At 36.6% G+C, this 20,801-nt stretch overlaps 1 protein-coding gene and 1 pseudogene across 2 annotated transcripts in view; both read left to right on the top strand.

Moving 5' to 3' along the window:
* Positions 1–35: 35 nt before the first annotated feature.
* Positions 36–20,801, top strand: part of Pex1 (peroxisomal biogenesis factor 1) — a 44,892-nt gene continuing 24,126 nt past the window's right edge. For both annotated transcript variants that reach the window (XR_002388665.2, XM_004862368.3), the window contains exons 1-8: positions 36–250; positions 6,284–6,427; positions 8,673–8,756; positions 11,949–12,063; positions 12,162–12,901; positions 15,850–15,969; positions 19,699–19,822; positions 20,037–20,143. Coding sequence is in view for 1 of the 2 variants with exons in the window: in XM_004862368.3 (XP_004862425.2) it covers positions 122–250; positions 6,284–6,427; positions 8,673–8,756; positions 11,949–12,063; positions 12,162–12,901; positions 15,850–15,969; positions 19,699–19,822; positions 20,037–20,143 (1,563 nt within the window). In the remaining variant the exon portion in view is untranslated. The remainder of the gene's footprint in view (positions 251–6,283; positions 6,428–8,672; positions 8,757–11,948; positions 12,064–12,161; positions 12,902–15,849; positions 15,970–19,698; positions 19,823–20,036; positions 20,144–20,801) is intronic.
* On the top strand, positions 4,317–6,273 carry LOC147829671 (RWD domain-containing protein 1-like; annotated as a pseudogene).

The following is a 20,801-nucleotide window of genomic DNA, read 5'->3' on the forward strand; positions in this document are numbered from 1 at the left end:
ACACGCCGTGAAGAAGGGGGCGGGTTCGCAGGGGGCGGGGTCGATCGATCCTCTCGGGCTGTGACGCGCTCGGCCAGAAGCCGCTCCACCTTGTGAATTCTCGGAGCAGCGCTTTGGGAACATGTTGGGTAGCGACCGCCTAGCGGGGGTGGTGGCCGACGGTGTGGCGGTGACTGTGACCTTCACCAACGCTCGCGACTGCTTCCTCCACCTGCCGCGGCGCCTCGTGGCCCAGCTGCACCTGCTGCAGGTAAAGCGCCGGCCCCGGAGGCCCGGACGGCAGCCCGGGACCGGCCGCGGCCGCCGAGGTCTCCGCCGCGTACCGGCCTTGCAGCCCCTGTGCGCCTAGCCCAGGTCGTGTCTGCTAGTCGCACTAGGCTCTGAAACATCCTAGCGCGGTATTCCTTTCTGCATTCAGGAATATTCCTCATTACCAGTTGAAAAAGCTCTTGAGAACTCGCAGGTCTTAGTTATTTTAAGTGTTTTTTCCGCTAGCGATTTCCTAGTATCCGCAGCTGCTGCTTTCTGGCCCCGAGGAGCTGACATGCGCTGTGGAGCCCGGGAGGATGGTGGGGACTGAGCGCGCGTCCCGAGGTTAATAAAATGACAGCTGTACCCCTTGCCGCTGTCCCTCCAGCACAGGGTGTGGGCGGAATTCTGCACACCTGCCCTCCGCAGGTGGGGCTGCGTGGACCCCCGCCGTGAAGCACCCTCCTGGGCTTTGTGGTTGTGTTTCACAGTTGTAACCCCGCATGTAGATACCGCATCCATGTTTTCATAGTTAAAAGTAGATGCACATGGTCTCAAGAGTTTGTGCTCACTGGACAAAAAGATAGAATATTTGAAATCTTCACAAATTTTGCATGTGTGTTGCCCACCACTGCCTAATCCGAACAAGAAATATTTAAGAGTTCGCAGTAATGTCAAGAATTTCACGGGCCAGGGATTTAGCTCAGTGGTTCCGGCGCCTGCCTTGCAAGCGCAAGGTCCCGAGTTCGATCTCCGGTACCAAAAAAAAAAAAAAAGAATTCCACCTTTCCTGTGGAGATACTTCTCTGTAACTTATTTTTATGGTTTTTGATCCATCTTTCAAAACATACCAAATTCAACAGAATCCTTCCATTCTTGTTATTATTTTTATCATTAAATAAAGCCGTTTGTTTTTGATAAGCTTTCCTTATGACTCCGAATCAGTCACTATCACCAAGTTCCAGATGGAACTTGACTCGGTGCTTTATGAGCTGATGGAGATTTTTGTTTGTTTTGGTACCGGGGATCGAACTCGGGACCTTGCACTTGCAAGGCAGGTGCCAGAACCACTGAGTTAAATCCCTGGCCCTTGATGGAGATTTTTAATGTACTTTCTTTAGAATTCAAACCTAATGGGTTTATCAGAGGCTTCATACTGTAATTCTAGTAATTTGATCCTAAGATGTGGTTGTTACCTTACATCCCTGTTTAAGCATTATTATCTTGATCTTTGTTTTAAATTTAGAGCCCTCAAGAAGAATTCATAGGCATTAATTAATGCATATCTTTTTAAAATTTAAATCCTATCGGCCCTGGAATAAGTTGCTATTTTTTCTCAGCCTGTATCAGCAGAATAGGCTACCTTTTCCTTCCACTCATCAGGTATACATGTGTTTTATGGAAAATTATTAACAAGTCAAAGTTACTCATAGTCCCAGAACCTAGATTTAACTACTATTAGCAGTTTGGGGCCAATCTTCCAAGTTTTTTTTTCTAATCTTTATCTTTTAGAGAAGTGTTCTATATACATATGCACATATTGTGTTCATATAGTGAAGTGTTTTATTTTGTTAAAAAGTTACTGTTTTAGTAATTAGTATTCTTGCACAAACTCACCATAATTTATGTATTCACTGTGATTGACCATTTAGATTGTGCTCCATGTTCAGAAATTAAGAGTGATACAGTGTATTTTAATGAAACATTAAAGTAGCAATCTTTGTTATAAAACATTGTTTTATTGCTGATTATGTAGAATACATTCCCAGAATTATGGGGTTGGAGAGCATAGAGACCAGTAGCACCTCTCCACCTAGTTGTGATGATAAAAAAAAATCTAAAACATTGCCAAACTCAGTTGTCTTGTCTCTACTCTGAGCTCAGGACTTGCTGTGATTGCAGCAGGGGAAGAGGATTCTTATCCACACGGAATACAAACAGGAACCTAAATCACCATCCAGAGATGGCCACATGCAGATTAGATTTCTTTGCATCAGCAAGAGATTCACCAGGCCTTGGACCTGGGGACTCCTACAAGTTTCACCTGAAGATTTCTTTCACACTGATACTGATGCCATGGTTTGGGTCAAAGAAAGCAGTCCATGAATTTACTGATGAAACTCCTTGGAAAAGGGGCTCCTTTTCCTGTCTCTCTACCTGAAGAGCCAGGGGCTCTATGGTTCAAGTGGAAAAAATTTTGACATAAAATCAAATTTGCAAACTTTTCCAAAGTTGACCAAATCTAACAGCATAGATTACCACAGTTTAATCAAATAAATAATTGAAATATTTTTCTGTTTAGTAAAATTGATTATTCTTGTTTCTAGTGAAGTGATAGGAATCTTTTTTTTGACATTTCGAGGCATATTTCATATTCCCTCATTTAACATTTTGGTTTTAAAGGTTTCCTCATATGAAATAGAATTTGCCTGGATTATATATTACTGACTGATGAAACTGTAGAAAGCACCTGAGGGCTTGGTTACCTTCACTCTCATAACTTCAGCTTACACAATTATAGCTGAAATAGTAATGTAGACTTTTGACTGTAAGTTCAGCGCTCTTTCTAATTTTTCCAACTCCACTCAGGTCACAGATTTTGTCACCCAGAACAGTTGGTCTGTTCTGTGAAAATTGAGAAAAATTATACAACTAAGTGATACATAATGACTTTTTTGCATACAAAATTTTAAAAACATGAATAATTTCAAGTACATAATTTTGAGGATTTGTGTGTGTGTGTGTGTGTGATACTGGGGCTTGAACTCACTATCTTGCACTTGTGAGGCAGGCGCAGTGCCACTGAGCTAAATCCCCAGCCATCAAGTACATAATTTTGCCTCAGAAGTACTCCAAAGTTCTTCAAATTTGGTCCAATGTAGAGAATCATAGGGTAGTAAAATTTGGTGTAAGTGAATGAATTTGATAACGTAATGTTTTAAGTTTAATGAATTTATTTTGGCATAAATAAATGAATTTAATAATACTGAAGCTTTCGGAGATGATAGTCTTGATGGGTGTCAACCAAGTCTTTATTTTTTATTAAAAATGCTCATGATGGGGCCGGGGATTTAGCTCAGTGGTGCTGCCACCTGCCTTGCAAGCGCAAAGTCATGAGTTTGATCCCTGGTACAAAAAAAAAAAGGTGCATAAAGAAAAAGATTAGGAAGAAATAGTTGTTCACATGATTGTCTGTGGAGAGAACATCAGTAATTCCTTTTCCTTCCAACTTCATATATTTTCCAACTTTTTATAATGAGTAATTTTTTAGTCATAAAAAATTTTTAGTCATTGGACACAAACTTACATATTTTATATAATTTCTCTTTTAATGAAAATAAATTTTAAATATTGATTTTTTAACTTATAAATATGTTCCCATAGTTCTATGGCTTTCAAACTTACTTAAGAGACTGAATAATATAACATTTCTGGAAAGGTACACAAGAAACTATTAACAGTACTTACATCTGGAAATGGTGACCTACCTTCACATTTTGCCTGTTTGTGTTTTTTGTATTTTTACAATGTGCATTTATTACTCTTCTGATCAGTCAGCCACTATCAAAGGAGTGCATATTTTATCTGATTGCTGTGCTGTAATTCTAAAACTCTTGTTTCATTTTAAAGCATCACTTATTTTTACAGTAGTACCCTCAACTGTGGGTGCTACATTCCAAAACCTCCCTGGATTTCTAAAACCAAGGATAGCCCTGAACCCTGTCTGCTATGTCGTTTCCTGTACAACCATGTACAAATTTGATGCCTTTTCCACCTCAGCTAAGCACTTATGCACTGTGACTGTAGCTTTTATAGTTTGTAAAAAGTGTGACAGCAAAGCTAACATTTCTTTTTCCTTCACAATTTCACAGACAGAACATTCATACTTACTGTAGGTCTTAGCAATTTCAGTGTATGATTTTTTTTTTCTTTCCTTAGCAATTTGAGAACTTTCACCTTTTCACTTTACTGCTTCTCTTTGGCAGATCCAAATTGCCAGCATAACTAGTTTTGTGTTCTGGGACCATTATTAAGAAAAAGAGGGATGGGCAGCAGCCAGGGCCGCGATGGCAGGCTACAGCGAGGAGCAGCAAAATGAGCTGGAGGCTCTGGAGTCCATCTACCCCGACTCCTTCACAGTATTATCAGAAAATCCACCCAGCTGGGCTGGGGATTTAGCTCAGTGGTTCTGCTGCCTGCCTTGCAAGCTCAAGGTCCTGAGTTCGATCCCCGGTACCAAAAAAAAAGAAAATCCACCCAGCTTCACCATCACTGTGACATCTGAGGTTGGAGAAAATGATGAAACTGTCCAGATTAAACCTCAAGTTTACATACAGTGAAAAATACCCAGATGAAGCTCCTCTTTATGAAATATTTTCCCAGGAAAACCTAGAAGATAATGATGTCATAGACATTTTAAAATTATTAGCATTACAGGCTGAGGAAAATCTTGGTGTGGTCATGATCTTTACTGACAGCAGTGCAAGAAAAATTAAGTGAAATAGTAGATCAGATAAAAACGAGAAGAGAGGAAGAAAAGAAACTAAAAGAAAAAGAAGAAGCAGCAGAGAAGCAATTATTCCACAGCACCCGTTACAATTGAGAATTTCTTATGTTGGAACGCCAAGTTTGATGCAGAACTCTTGGAAATTGAAACAGATAAAAGGACAGGAGCAAGTAGGAAAAAATAAATTAAGTGGCAAACAGCTGTTTGAAACCGATCATAATCTTGACGCATCTGATATCCAGTTCTTGGAGGATGCTGGAAATAATGTGGAAGTAGAGGAGTCTTTGTTTCAGGAACTGGATGACTTGGAGCTGGAGGATGTTGAGGACGACCCAGACCACAGCCCTGCTGGCCCAGGGAGTGGCTCAGAGGACTGAGGCACCATCTCCGGACAGTTCCACAGCCACAGCATCTGTGGCTGTGCTGAGAGGCTTTTAATTTTCCTTTCTTTTTTTTGTAAGAAAAAATAACTCTCAGGAGAATATGCTTCTGATAACTTTCACCATTGAACTTAATAAACTGACCATAAAACTTCAAAAAAAAGATAAAGAAAAAGAGGGCTGGGGATTTAGCTCAGTGGTTTTGCCACCTGCTGTGCAAGCGCAAGGACCCGAGTTCAATCCCCGGTACCAAAAAGAAAAAGAAGAGTTACTTAAATGCAAACACTGTGATGCTGTGATAGTTGTCTTATAACTGAGACAGCTGTGATGTGAATGTCGGACAGGTCTTAGACACATCATAGATATACTGGACAAATAAAGGGATGAGTCACTGCCCAGGATAGCAGAACAGGACAATGAGATCTCCTCATGCTACTCAGAGCACTGCACAATTTAAAACTTGTAAACTGTTTATTTCTGGAACTTTTTATATCTTTGGACCACGGTTGACTGTGCATAACTGAAACTTCAGGAAGCAAAACTACAGTGAAGAGGGAACCCCTGTACTTACTGACTCGTGGTTTACTAACAGTAAATTTTAGCTAATTTAATAATTTCTCTATTTATACAGATTTAAGACAATCCCAAGTGTTCACTATTATAGAAAATACTACAAATACCTTCTGATATTTTATTTTTCTCTTTTGAATCATTAATTTAGAATACTCAAATAGTTACATATGGCTCAAAGGCTGAATTCATTTGGCTATCTGTTGCCAAATGGGGGGGATTTGTTTTTTGTTTTTGTGGTGCTAGGTATCAAAGCCAGGTCTGTGCTTAGGCAAGTGCTCTACTACTGAGCTATAGTAGTCTCCAGTCTCTTATTGCCATTTTGAATTCTGAAATGCTTGAATCAGTTTATAATGTCATGAGAATATAAGGGTATTGGTTTGGTGTATAGCATTACTAGCATTGGGTGTTTGAAATGATTATGACTTTTTAAATACTATACAGTTGTTGATAAATGAGCTATTATCTGTAGGATTGTTTTCATATGTGTGGATTGCAATAATAATTTATATGAATCCATGAAAAATATCTAAAAACTTTAAAAATTTTTTCCCCCTCCCATTCCTTCTATAAATAGAACCAAGCTATAGAAGTCACCTGGGGTCTCCAGCCTGCATTCTTGAGCTGGGTGGAAGGCAGGCTTTTTAATGACCAAGGTGAAAATGTGGCCGAAATTAACAGACAAGTTGGTCAGAAACTTGGACTTTCAAGTGGGGGACAGGTAAGCACAAAATATGACAGTGACTTTGTTCTAATGTCACATAACATGGCAATGGAAATAAAAGTTCAGATTTTTAAAGGAATTGAGGTGACGCCCAACTTACATATTATTTTAACTAGTCTAGGATATTCAAATTGATTACACTTTTTGTTGCTCAGTCAGTATTTTGTATTCTATTTTACTCTTTCCAGTTTCCCTAATTTTGTTTTTATGAAATAATTCTTTTAATTACTGTACTGGGTTTTACTTACTATTATTAAACTTAATTTCATTTGTTCTTTACATATTTTTTAGCTTCCTGTAGTCTTACTTGATTAAAAATACCTTTCTGTATACAGTCATCCCTCAGTATCTGGGAGCTTGGTTCCAAGATCCCCATGAAATCCAGTCTCTAGTTGCTCATGTCCCTTATATAAAATGGTATAACATTTGCATGTATGTAAATAGTTGTATCATTTAGGGAATAATAACAATCAAACAAATCTGCATGTTCAGGAGGGACAAAATTTTTTTTTTTTTTTGTGCCGGGTATCAAACTCAGGACCTTGCGCTCGCCAGGCAGGCGAGGTACCTCTGAGCTACATCCCTGGCCCAGGACAGACACAAGTATTTTCCCAAGTTGATCAACTCTGCAGATGTGGAACCTGCAGATACAGGGGTGACTGTTTACAAACAATATGGATTGAATATCTCCCTGTAAATATATGATCCTCTATTGTAGCAGTGCCACTAAGACACTGTCTCCCAAAGAATCATTAACAGGAACAGAAATGGGGTGCCTGGCCCAGCTTCGTGCTTCCTCAGTCGTATATATGCAGGTTTGTTATCCCTTACTTGAAATGCTTGGAGCCAGACATATCTCAGATTTTGGAGATTTTTAAATTTAGCAATATTTGCATTAGCTTTACTAGTTGAGCATCCTTAATCCAAAATCTGAAATGCTCCAAAATTTAAAACTTGTGCTCAGAAAGTTTCAGATTTCAGAGCATTTTAGATTCAGATTTTTGAATTAGGAATACTCAACCTGCAGATATGGAGTGAAATATTTTAAAACTTGAATTACCAGGTCAGGGGGGCTTATTCTTATAATTTTGATGGAGGAAGATACATCGCTGTCTGTTACCAGTTTCTCACAGCAGTACATCTGAGTGCACATCTTTTCAGCTTGTTCTAGACACAGACTATGTTTCGGTAATGAAAATGGGCCATTCATGAGATAAGCCTTTTACTAGTCTTTCGCCTATCCTAAATTTTTGTTAGAATCTAAATATTTTAATGCCTAACAGACCTTAGAAATCACTGACTTTGGTGCCTTGGTCTACAAATCTAAGAAGATGAAATATATTTGCTCAGGATTGCCCAGCGAGTTACAGTTTAGCTTGCTTTGATTACGTGGCAGCTCCCTGTAGGCAACATGAGCTTCTTACTGACTTTGATATCTTAATTAGTACACTAAACACCCCTACTTGTTTTTACTTCCTATTTTCTTCTAAGTGACTTCCTTGATTTTTGAAGACATAGGAATGAAAAGTGAGCTTGTTGCAGTCCTTCACTTTTTGGTAGACGCTGCTTTGTGCTTCCTTAGAATCATTCTTTTGAAGTAGAGGATAAGGAAGGTATTCAGGGAAAATTCACAAAAGCAGAGAGGTAAGGGCTGCTTACCTAGAATGTCTTATACTCAGTGGCTTTGGATTTTACCCCCTTAAACTTCAGAAATGTCTGTCAAAGGGAAAAGAAAGTAAAAGCTTTTGAGATATGCTAGCATTTCATATATCTGGAGACTAAAAACGGGGGCAGTATTTGTTTTATTTACTTTTAGCTGTGTGAAGGATACGCTATTAATAGCCGTCTCTGGTCTTTATTTCAGTGTGTTTTTCCTAGAAGCGACATAACTTGAAATTAGTTGTAAAGCTAATAGTTGTGAAACTTCTAGAAATAAACTCATGACGTGATTTGATGACACTCATTTTTCTTACTTATTGAAACTTATATGTCTTTTTTCAGTGATTATCTTTATTTTTGAAAAACATGCTAGGATGTGTTTTCTGTATTCTGTAACTAGTTGTGCAATAGTTTTTTTCTAAAATGCTGAACACATCAAAGCCTAGCTAAGAATAAGCACTTAATATTTGTTAATGAAAGACCATCAATACACACACATTACTTACCTAAAGAGAGAACTTCATATTTTCTAGGGATACAGAATAATTTTTTGAAAGTAGTTTTAAATTTTTAATTTTTCCAGGTATTTCTCAAGCCATGTTCCCATGTGGTGTCTTGTCATGAAGTTGAGGTGGAACCTCTCTCAGCAGATGATTGGGAAATATTGGTAATGGAAAACTAAGACTTCTCTCATTTTTTTTTCTTTTATTGGTACATTATAGGTATACAATTCATTTACATTTATCATTGGGTGTTTGTACCTGTACATGATATATCTTGGTTCTTATTTTTTTTTTTCCCCATTACCTGTGCACCCTTCACCCCCTCCGCCCTTCCCTATTTACATAGATTTTATTTCCTTTTTTTTTTTCTTTTCTCATAGTTTTTCCTTTCCCTCTTTTCCTTTCCCCTTCCCCTCCCTTCACTTCTTTGTCTTTGGACCTTTTTTCCTATTTCAAATTATCAATTATTCATTTTAATCATTTTAACCCTTGTTCACACTATCAGTTTCTCACACTAGTGAAACTATTTGGTATTTACACGTGTGTCCTATTTATTTCACTTAAGAGTATGGCCTCGATATGTATCCATTTAGCTATAAATGACTAGTTTTTCATTCTTTAAGGCTGAGTAGTACTCCATTTTATTTAAAAAACCACATTTTCTTTATCCAGTTTCCAGTTGATGGGCACTTGGGCTGCTTCCAAGCTTTAGCTATTACAAACTGTGCTGCTATGAACATGGGTGCACATATATCGCTGTGGTATGATTCTTTTAATTCTTTTGGGAAGATCCCCAGCAGGGGAATAGCTGGGTCAAATGGGACCTCTAGTCCTAGTTCTTTGAGGTGTCTCCATACTGACTTCCACAGTGGCTGCACCAGTCTACACTCCTACCAGCAATGGAGCAGGGTTCCTTTCTCCCCACAACCCCACCAGCATTTGTTATTTGTTGATTTCTTGATAGCAGCCATTCTTTCTGGGTTGAGGTGGAATCTCAGTGTTGTTTGCATCTGCATCTCTCAAATGACGAGTGATGTTGAACATTTTTTCATATATTTGTTTGCTGCTTTTACTTCCTTATCTGCAAAATGTCTGTTCATTTCAGATGCCCATTTTTGAATTGGGCCTTTGAATTTGGGGGGTCTGATTTTTTTCAGTTCTTTATATATTCTAGATAGTAGTCCTTTGTCTGAGGTACAGCTGCTAAAAATTTTTCCCATATTGTAGGTTGTCTGTGAGCTCTGTTGGTAGTTTCTCTTGCAGTGCAGAAGCTTTTTAATAAGATGAGATCCCAGTTGTTGATTCTTTCTGCTAGTTCCTATGCTCCTGAGGTTTTGTTCATGAAGTCTTTTCCTATGCCAATGTCTTCAAGAGTTCTACCTAACTTATCTTCCAGCAAGTTTAGTGTTTCTGTCTTAATATTTATATCTTTAATCCACTTTGATCTTAGTTTAGTGCATGATGATAGGTATGGGTCTAGTTTCAGTCTTTGGCAGGTTGAAATCCAATTTTTCCAACACCATTTATTAAATAGCCTATCTTTCCTCCAATGATGGTGGTTGGCTCCTTTGTCAAAGATGAGGTGGCTGAGCATGTCTGGAGTTGTTTCTGCATCTTCTAATCTGTTCAACTGATCCTCAGGTCTGTTCCTTTGCCAGTACCATGCTGATTTTATCACAGTAGTTTGTAGTGTAGTTTCAAGTTGGGGATTGTGATACCCCCAGCCATGTCTCTGTTGCTTAGAATTGCTTTAGCTATTCTAGGTCTCTTCTGGTTCCAAATGAATTTTTGGATTGTTTTCTCTAGTTCTGTGAAGTATATTGTTGGAATTTCAATTGGCATTGCATTGAATCTATATAGTAGTTTTGGAAGTATGGCCATTTTCACTATATTGGTTCTTCCTATCCAGGAACAAGGGATGTCTTTCCATTTTCTTGTATCCTCTTCGATCTCTTTTTTCAGAGTGCTGTAGTTTTCAGTGTAGAGGTCTTTTGCTTCCTTTGTTAGATTGATTCCTAGATATTTCATTTTTTTGGTTCTATTGTAAACGGAATTGTTTCCCTAATTTCTCTCTCAGTGAGTCTGTTATTTGTGTACAAGAAGGCTATTGTTTTTGAATGTTGACCTTGTATCCAGCTACTCTACTGAATCTGTCAATTAAGTCTAGAAGTCTTTTGGCGGAGTTTTTTGGGTCTTCTATGTAAAATATCATATCGTCAGCAAATAATGACAGTTTAACTTTTTCTTTTCCTATCTTTATTCCTTTTATTTCTTTTTCTTTTCTAATTGCTGTGGCTAATGTTTCCAGAACTATATTGAACAGGAGTGGTGATAGTGGGCACTCTTGTCTTGTTCCTGATTTTAGTGTGAAAGTTTTCAGTTTTTGACCATTTAGTATGATGTTGGCTGTTGGTTTTTCATAGATAGCCTTAATCAGGTTAAGATAAAGACCTTCTATTCCAATTTTCTGTAGGGTTTTTTTCATGAATGGGTGCTGGATTTTGTCAAATGCTTTTTCTGCATCTATTGAGATGGTCATATGGTTTTTGTCCTTGACTCTGTTAATATAGTGTATTACATTTATTGATTTACAAATGTTGAACCATCCTTGCATCCCTGGGATAAATCCTACTTGGTCAGGGTGTATGATCTTCTTGATGACCCTCTGTATTCTGTTTGCCAGTAGCTTGTTGAGGATTTTTGCATCTATGTTCATTAGGGAGATTGGCTTGTAGTTCTCTTTTTGGGTTGGGTCTTTCCCTGGTTTTGGAATCAAAGTCACACTTGCTTCCAGGAATGAATCTGGAAGTATTGCTTCCCTTTCAATTTCCTTGATAAGTTTAAAGAGTAATGGCGTTAGTTCTTCTTTAAATGTCTTGTAAAATTCAGCAGTGAAGCCATCCAGACCTGCGCTTTTCTTTTTTGGTAAATATTTTATTACATTTTCAATTTCAAGAGTTCTCTCATTTTAAGATTCAATTACTTTAAAATACCATTGTCTTTGGATTGCTCTGAACTTCATTATATTTTCTGAGTTGGTTTGAATTATAAGAATGCATAGAGATCTAATGAATAACAGGAGGACTATAGATTTAAAAATTGTAATGTATTTGGGGTTCATGCTAAGTGAGTTTTTAACTGCTCTTGCCACAAAAATTTTTTAAAAATTGGGTATCTGGGAGATGGATGGATATGTTAATTTGCTTTTTTACTATGTCTGTATATCCCACAACATCATGTTGTATATCTTAAACATGCACAATATTTATTAAAATAAAAATGAATTGTGATTTCCTTACTAGACATAGAAAGGATAAAATGTAAAGTAAATTCATCTTTTGCTCTGTTGGTTCTAGGAACTGCATGCTGCTTCTCTTGAACAGCATCTTCTAGATCAAATTCGAATAGTTTTTCCAAAAGCCATTTTCCCTGTTTGGGTTGATCAACAAACTTACATATTTATCCAGATTGGTAAGTGCTCTTGTAAAAATGACTGTCATACTCTATACTGTAGCACTGAGTCCCCAGTAGAGGTGACCCTGCACTGATGGTCTCTGTTTTCTACACAGTTGCACTAATGCCAGCTGTTATGTATGGAAGGCTGGAAGCTGATACCAGGCTCCTTATTCAGCCAAAGACACGCCAGGCCAAAGCAGATGATGCATGTGGAAAATTTCATAGTTATGGAAGAGACCCAAAAGAAACGATAAAAGAATTTCAAACCAAGCAACTGGAATCAAATACTGTGGCAGTCACTGGGTCTAATGAGACAGACTCAGTTAACTTATCATCGATACCAAGCTTATGGACTATGCTAGTAAGCATTTTTTCTTTTGGATCTGAGAAGAAACAAGAGACATCCTGGGGTTCAACTGAAATCAGCGCTTTCAAAAATATGCAGTCAGAGGTTGTTCCTTTGGACAATATTTTCAGAGTATGCAAATCACAGCCTCCCAGTATACATAACACACCAGCGTCTTCTGTGTTTCATAAACACTGTGCTGTTCATGTATTTCCATGGGACCAGGAATATTTTGATGTGGAGCCCAGCTTTACTGTGACCTATGGAAAGCTAGTTAAGCTACTTTCTCCAAAACAACAGCAAAGTCAAACAAAGCAGAATGTCCTCTCTCCAGAAAAAGAGAAGCACATAACAGAACCACTAGATCAAAAACAGATTAGCACAGATCATAGCCAAGAAATTGAAAAGGCTTGTGTGCTAAAGGTAGTCTGGAATGGACTTGAGGAATTGAAGAATGCTGTAACATACACCAAAAATCTAGAAGCTCTCCATCTTGGGAAAGTTTGGGTCAGTATGAGTTTTATAATTTGGGAGGAAACTTATGCTGCTTACCCTTCCCTAATTTTGAATTAGAATGATATTTTATACATAAATTGAAAACTAACATAATACAGTGTTTTAAGTTGAAAAGGGGGACACATTTCTGCTTGCACTGTATCTTTTGGTAAAGATTGTATATTTACCAGAGCAAATAAGTTTTGTATGTATAGACCCAGAAAGGTCAAGATTACTTACCTGAGGTTCCGTAACTAGTTATGAGTAGTACTGGGATTCTAGTCCAGGCAGACTGGCTCTAGGGTTCCTGCTCAGTTTGGAGTACCCTACAGAGCCTTGCATCTTTAATACCCACAGGAGGTTTGTTCTTAAGGTCTTGAGACCAAAGGAAGGACTTTTTGTGAATTGGGGAAAATACTTAGGAGAGGAAGAGAACCTTTTGTTTCCCGTGATGGTACCTGGATTGGAACCCATCCTGAAGCTTACCCTGCAAGCTTCTTGCCCTGCTGGTAGCTGCTGTTTTAACTTGTATATGACAGGGAGAAGAAATTTATATGACATGAGTCCCCACCCCTTTATTTCAGCCTAATTTTGAACCACTCTAAATTGAGACTTCATAATGATGAAAGGAACCTATTAGGATGGGGATGAAAAACAGAAAGGGAAGGTTGTCTCCTTTGTGGAGTTCATTTACTCTTATGATTTTACCTATAACTAATGCAAGTAATTTAAAAATTTCTGTGTATTCCATTGTTTTCTAAAGCCCCAGACTGTTGTTTCTGTTAGCTTTAAATCATCAGTTTATGAGAGTCTACTGCATTTCAAATTCAAATTGTCTAATAATGAGGTTATGATTTAGTTGTTTCTGCCATAGACAAGAATATCCTTCCCAATGATAAGTGTCATCATATGGTATATATAATATGTACCAATAAACTTAATGCATTTTTAAAAAAAGAATATCCTTTTCCTTCCTTGAAGTCATATAGTGAAGAAGAGCTGATGGTGAAGACCTGGGGACTAGATAGCAGTAAGGAGCCTGGGCTTCTGGCCTTGCTTTAAAGGTTGAAGAGTAATAGGCAGTGAGAAGTGACAGTAGTTGCCATCAGGTACTCCAGCAGGCTTGACTTGAGAGATCAAAATTGATCACTTATGAATAGACCTAACAATGTTGAGTTTAACATTTCTTACACTGTGAGTACATTGTTTTTCTGCTGTGGTGGTTTTTGTTTTAGAAAACTTGATTGTTAAATTCATTCATTTTTTTTAAAATTGTTAAAAATCTTAAACTGGCACATGATATTGTGTATATTTCTGGGATACCATGTGATGTTTTGATGTGTGTAGACATTGTCTAATGTTTAAAATTTATTAGTCTTTAAGTCAGGATATCCACCTTAGAGTTTTATGCCTCTGTCTACTGTTAATGTCTGCACCTATTCTATTACATAGATAGTAGAGCAAGATTAAAGTCTTTTTTTTTGAGACAGGGTTTTGTTTGTTTGGTACTGGGGATTGAACTCGGGACCTTGCGCTTGCAGGGTAGGTTTGGGAACCACTGAGCTAAATCCCCAGTAAGACAGGGTTTTGCTATATAGTTCAGGCTGGCCTTTGAATTGACTATATAGCCCAAGCTGGCCTCAAACTCATGGCAGTCCTCCTGCCCCAGCCTCCCAAGTACTGGGAAATGCACCACCTCACCTGGCAAGATTAAAGTTGTCTTTCCGAGTTTGATCCCCAGTACAAAAAAAAAGATTAAAGTCTTCTTTATGTCTTTCAGTGCTTCCCAGTCTTTGGGAAATGAGAACATTTTTTAACATCTCTGTTGAGATAAAATTTAAAGTGTGAAGTTTTTTGTTTTTAGTACAATGGTTGTGAAACTGTCACCACAATCTTAAGTTTAGGATATATTCATCAGTGTGGGTGAGAAATTTTACCCTTTGCCTTTTAGATTGAGTTTCTTCCTCAGTTCATTTGTGCAGATTATCTGTGATTAGTTTTGACCACTCCAGCTTTTTTGTTTATTCTCAATTTGCATAGATGAAAACTACTAAGAGATTCCAAGTAAAATTTAATCAAATGCAATTATGCCATACTTTAGGATATTTAGATTGAGACTTATTTAGATTTAGACTTTCTTTTCAAGTTTCATCCCTTTTTGTGTGTGTATCAGGACTTCATTTCTTTTTTTGGCTGGATAATGTTCTGTTATCTATGTATGCATTACTTTTTTTTTTTCCCCCGGTACAGGGGATCGAACTTGGGACCTTGAACTTGTTAGGCAGGCTGCGGAACCATTGAGCTAAATCCCCAGCCTTGTATCACTTTTTTATCCAAATATATCTACTTAAAGTTCTAATTCTGAACAATAAGTAAAGAAAAAGAAATACTGGGGAAGGAATTGAAATATTTGTGGTCTAACAATACCTATACTTCCACCTAGTTTTACTCTTGCTATAGCCTGAACATTTGTGTCCTCCTGAAACTCATGTTGAAGTCCTATCCCCAAGGTAATGATATTAGGAGGTAAGACTTTGGGAGGTGGTTAGGTCATGAGGATGAAGCCTCCATGGATGGAATTAGTGCCTTTATGAAAGAAGCCCTTTTATGCAAAAGGCTAATTTACCCCTTCCACCATGTGAAGAGACAGCCAGAAGGACATCTTCACAGAAAGGACTTTGAAGAGAACCCTAACACACCAAATCTGCCAGGGCCCCAATCTTAGACTCTTTGGTCTTTAGAACCATGAGAAGGACATTTCTGTTATTTGTAAGCTGCAGAGTTTATGGTATTTTGTTACAGCAGCCCGAACACAATAAGAAAACTGTGAGTCATTACGAAAGCTTCTGTAATTTCACCTCATTGCTAGAGATGGATATCAATATTTATGCTATAAGATGTCTTTTAATCAGGCTTTGAACATAATTCATATTTGAATTTTTGTTTATTTTTAATTTCAGATTCCAGATGACCTGAGAAAGAGACTAAATATAGAAATGCATGCAGTAGTCAAAATAACTCCAGTGGAAATTACTCCTAAAATTCCAAGATCTCTAAAATTACAACCTAGAGAGAACCTAGTGAGTGCAAAAAAAAAAAAAAATATATATATATATATATATATATATAAAATATCAAAATTCTTTTACATGTATTGTAAGATTACCAGTTCTTAACTAACAATGTTGTACTCTTTTTGTTAGTAAGGACAAAGAAGTCTTTTTTGACATAGGGCCAGGGATTGAGCTCAGTGACATCATGCCTGCCTTGCAGGTACCGCAAAAAAAAAAAAAAAAAAAAAAAAAACATAAATATGTCATTTAAACCTACTTTTAAGTGAAGAAATAATTCAGTGGCATTTATTACACTCATGATGTTGTACAACCCACCACTACTTTCAAATTTCCATCCCTGCAGACAGAAGCTCTGCACCCATTAAGCAATGACTCACCATTCCTTCTCCACCCACCCTTCTAATCATTACTGTGTCTCTAAGAATTTACTCCCACTAGCTACCTCATCGTATAAGTGGACTCAGAACGTTTGTACTATGTATTTGACTTGATTCACTTCCATAGTCTTTTTAAGTTTCATCCCTTTTTGTGTGCGTATCAGGACTTCATTTCTTTTTTTTAGGACTTCATTTCTTTGTTTTCGGCTGGATAATGTTCTGTTATCTATGTATGCATCACTTTTTTTTTTTGGTACCAGGGATCAAACTTGGGACCTTGCGCTTGCGAAGCAGGTGGTGGAACCACTGAGCTAAATCCCCGGCCATTTTTTTTTATCCATTCATCTGTTGGTGGACATTTGGGTTGTTTCAACGTTTTTGGCTATTATGAATAATGCTGCAGTGAACAGTGATGTTCAAGTATCTGCTTGAGTTCCTATTTTCAAGTTTTGGGGGTCTGTACCTAGGAGTGAAATTGCTGGATCATATGGCTATTAAGTGTTTAATTTTTTGAGAAGCCAGGAAGTCTTTAATAAACAGTATGCATATGATGTAAATAGTGTCTACAAATACGGATAATTTTGTCTTTAAGATTGCTATTTTTGTAGTGTCCGTGTAATTTTAAAAATTTTATGCCATGTTGCTTTATTTTTTTTAAGGTACAAACATCAGTTTATTAAACTTTAAAGAAAAGTGTGAAGTTACAGAAAAAATGAAATTTTCATAATGTCTGAAATTTGAATTAAGCAAGAAATGAAACCTAACACATAGACAAAAACAAATCACAGTTTTCAAAGTACATAATCAAGCTAAATTAGTTGGAAAAATCTTATATAACAGGTTAAATGATCTACTTCTGGAAGTTCAGTAGCACACAATGGGTACCAGGAGGTGGACTTCTAGAAATAGGGAAGAAGATGAGGAGAGAAAAGACACGGGAGAGTCTAATGGGACTGAAATTGATTGATATATTAGATACATGTGCCCACTTCTCAAACCTTACCATCACATAACAATGACATGTACTAATAAAATTTAATAATATTTGAAGAACTGGCTAAAAATGGTTTGGTGCCCTAATACATTCTACCTTGCTGTGTTGCTGTTGTACAAAAGAAGGGGGATAATTTTTATTATTGCCAATAAAACATTAACTGGCAGCAGCTGGCTTAGAAAAGTAGAGGCCATCAAGAACAAGACAAGTGAAAAAATGTTTTCTTGGAGTTCATACCAAAACTATTTCTAAGACAACCACTTCCTTCTTCATTGAAGAAGGATTGTTTTAATAACACAGTGGGAGATGAATATTAACAAAAAGTGTATTTTAACAAACTGGTATTGCTTTTCTATTAATCTTGCAGCGCAAAAGAGTGTTATACTCTTTACTTTTTCCCCCATGGTACAGGAGAGTGAAGCCAGAGCCCTTGTACTGAGCTACATTCCTAGCCTGTCCTGTTTCTTATTTTAAGACAGGGTCTCACTAAGTTTCTGAGTTCCCCGGGTTGGGCCTGAATTTAGGATCCTCCTGCCTATGCCCCGCCAGAGTGCTGAGATTATAGGCACGCACCACCACACCTGACGTCTCTTACTTTACTGCCCAGTCAATTCTTTGGAAAGTGGTATGGTTAGGAAATGAGATATTTAAGTTAATTTAAAAGTATTTCCTATGTACCAGTTCTCAGTTATAATACAGAAAAGTTACTATTGAATTATATGTTCAAGAAACTCCAAACATAACTGAATCTTTCTCTGATAATTCAGATGAAACTTTTGGAATTTTAGGATTATGATGGTTATGTTATAAGTGAACCGATTTAACAGAACCTTTCTAGTTGATGGAACACCAGATAATTTATATTATCTACTTTGGAAACCAGAAAATAGGATAAATGCTATTTTCATAACAGTATGTAGCTGAGCATTTACCACATTGGTTAAATAGTACATAGGGTTTTTAAGTTTTTAGCTATTGATATTGGTATTTTTTAAGTGCTAGGTCCCTTGCGTAAGAAAATAATTAGCTACTGGTCATTAGAACTTTGTCTCAATGATAGAATATTACCACAACAATCATTTCCTATCTTGAGTTACATATTTTAGAGGAAACTTTATGACCTTTGGCAAGTCTCTGGGTTATGATTACAGCATATCTTGGAATATAAAGATGTTTCATTCTAAAGGAACTATGAGTTACTTTCTGTTCCCAAAATTCCTGATTTTAAGTAGCTCTCAGCATCATTTTATGACTTTAAGTGTTTAGTTACATTGGCCAATCATATTCCAAGAAGTAACTATTTCTCTGAATTTTAAGAATGAGGAAATTACACCTTTTCTTAGCCTACTTTTAGTAGTGGTCAAGTTCTGAACTGCACTTAATCAGCAGATTTAAGCTTGCCTCTGGATGAAATAGACCAGAAATAGACCAGTTTGAGAAATGGTGGGAATAGAGGTTTATTTAGGGGAACAAATATTGATAATCTTTTCTGTATGAATTTTTGTTATCCTCATTCCTTATTTGAAATAGGTTATAAAAACTTAAACGCTTTTAAATTTAAATTAGCAGTGTTTTTTTAGAATGTTATACTTTTGAACAGTGTATTAACATTTTATTGAGTATAACTGGACTGGTCAGCTTAAAGGGAAACAGAAAAAAGAATAATAGCTTAAACGTATCAGAAATTTTTTTCTCATGTACAGGGAATTTGAAAGGCTCATGGGCAGTTAAACAGTGTATCTAAGGATCTAAGCTACATCAGTCTTTTTCTTCTGCCATCTTTAGCTTGTGATTTTCCTTCTGTAAAATGCATATGTATGTTGTACTAATAAGCATCTTGTCTGCATTCCAGGAAGCAAAAGGAAAGGCACAAGGCAAAATCTCTCCTTGCACAGTTTCTTTACTTTGATAAAGAAGAGCAGCCTTCCTGATTGCTGACTGCATGCCATTGGCCACATTGAAGTCACACACACACGCACGCACGCACACACACACACACACACACACGGGGCTCCAAGCTGGCAATGGAGGATTGCTTTCCTGTTTTGGTGACAGGAGACAAGGGAGAATGAGGTTGGAATGTATTGGTTACTGAGAGAATCAAATTCTAATATTTATATTGCTGAACATGGAGAAAAAGAGCATTTAAAACTTTGCCAATTATATAAATGTTTCTTTGGGCTATGCTATATTCATCATACTAACTAATGTCAAATCCCAAACCTGTGTTTATAGAATATGAACATCCTATGTTGGTTTTGTTTGGTAAGGTTTACATTTTATTAGGAAGAAAAAATTTTAAAATAAAGGTGTTAACATTGTCAGATATTAGAATAATTAATTACTATTTTTTTTTTCTGGTAGCCTAAAGATGTTTGTGAAGAAGACATAAAAGCGACCTTCTGTTCGTGGCTACAGGAATCTGCTACCACTGTGCTTCCTTTGTTAGTACCAGAAGAAGAATTTATTAAGTTGGAAATTAAAGATGGTAAATTTGTTATTTGAGTATTTTTCCCACTGAGATAATTGTGGCATTTTAAATTGTTTTTTCCAACCTGTGTCATATGTAAAACACTGATAATTGAACACATTTTGCATATTGAAGAATGTCTTTAATTTAAATATATTTGATAGTTAAAATCTAAAAAGTTTTTCATCTTAGTTTCAGCCCGAATTCTCCATTTATTACTTTCTCTTTATAGAATTGAAAGAGTTTTCTCTGAGTATAGTTCATTGTGAAAAAGAAAACCAAAAAGAAAAAAATATTTTTCTGTTGAGCACCAATCTGCTGCAGAAGACCACTGTGCAAGTAACTATACACTATTGAATTTATTGAATATTTAATAAAATAATATTTGTCACATGTGATAATAAAGTGGGAATGTCATTACAAGAACTTGCATCATGAAGTGTGTTAGAAACTCATATGCTAAGAATAAGGAATAACTTGATTTAAAATATTTTATTCTATAATCTCTTACTTATATAAATTATTGATTTATTCTAAATTTAAAAATCAGTGTCTTCGCACAATTAATTTTCAAGAATAAAGTTGATTGTTAACTACCAAATGAATCATGATTTAAAACTTTGTTTTTGAAGCCAATGAAAACACTTTTAGGGATTTGATTTTTAAAATTTATATTTTTATGTGCAATTTTGTTATTTTGACAATTTAAATTTGCAACTCTTCACAAATACTTTCTTCCTGAAGTACTGTATGAATGTTCTTTTTAGAATATTATATTTTAGTGAGGATGCTTGCTCTTCTCTTTATAGAAATGAAGATTCACTAGTTATTTAAAATTTTCAGTGATTTTAAGTAGATACCATTTCTTTTTAAATATAATTGAAAGAGTACCATTCAGAGGAGACACATTCAGAATTGTGAAAAAAGTAAATATGACACAAGTTAAAATTGCAGATAAAGTCTGTAAAATGTATTAAGGAGATGATACTCTTTTTGC

Source organism: Heterocephalus glaber, unplaced genomic scaffold (genome assembly GCF_053883595.1).
Source record: "Heterocephalus glaber isolate CG9 unplaced genomic scaffold, H.glaber_assembly_v1.0 deba00000546, whole genome shotgun sequence".
Classification (NCBI taxonomy): Eukaryota; Metazoa; Chordata; class Mammalia; order Rodentia; family Bathyergidae; genus Heterocephalus; species Heterocephalus glaber.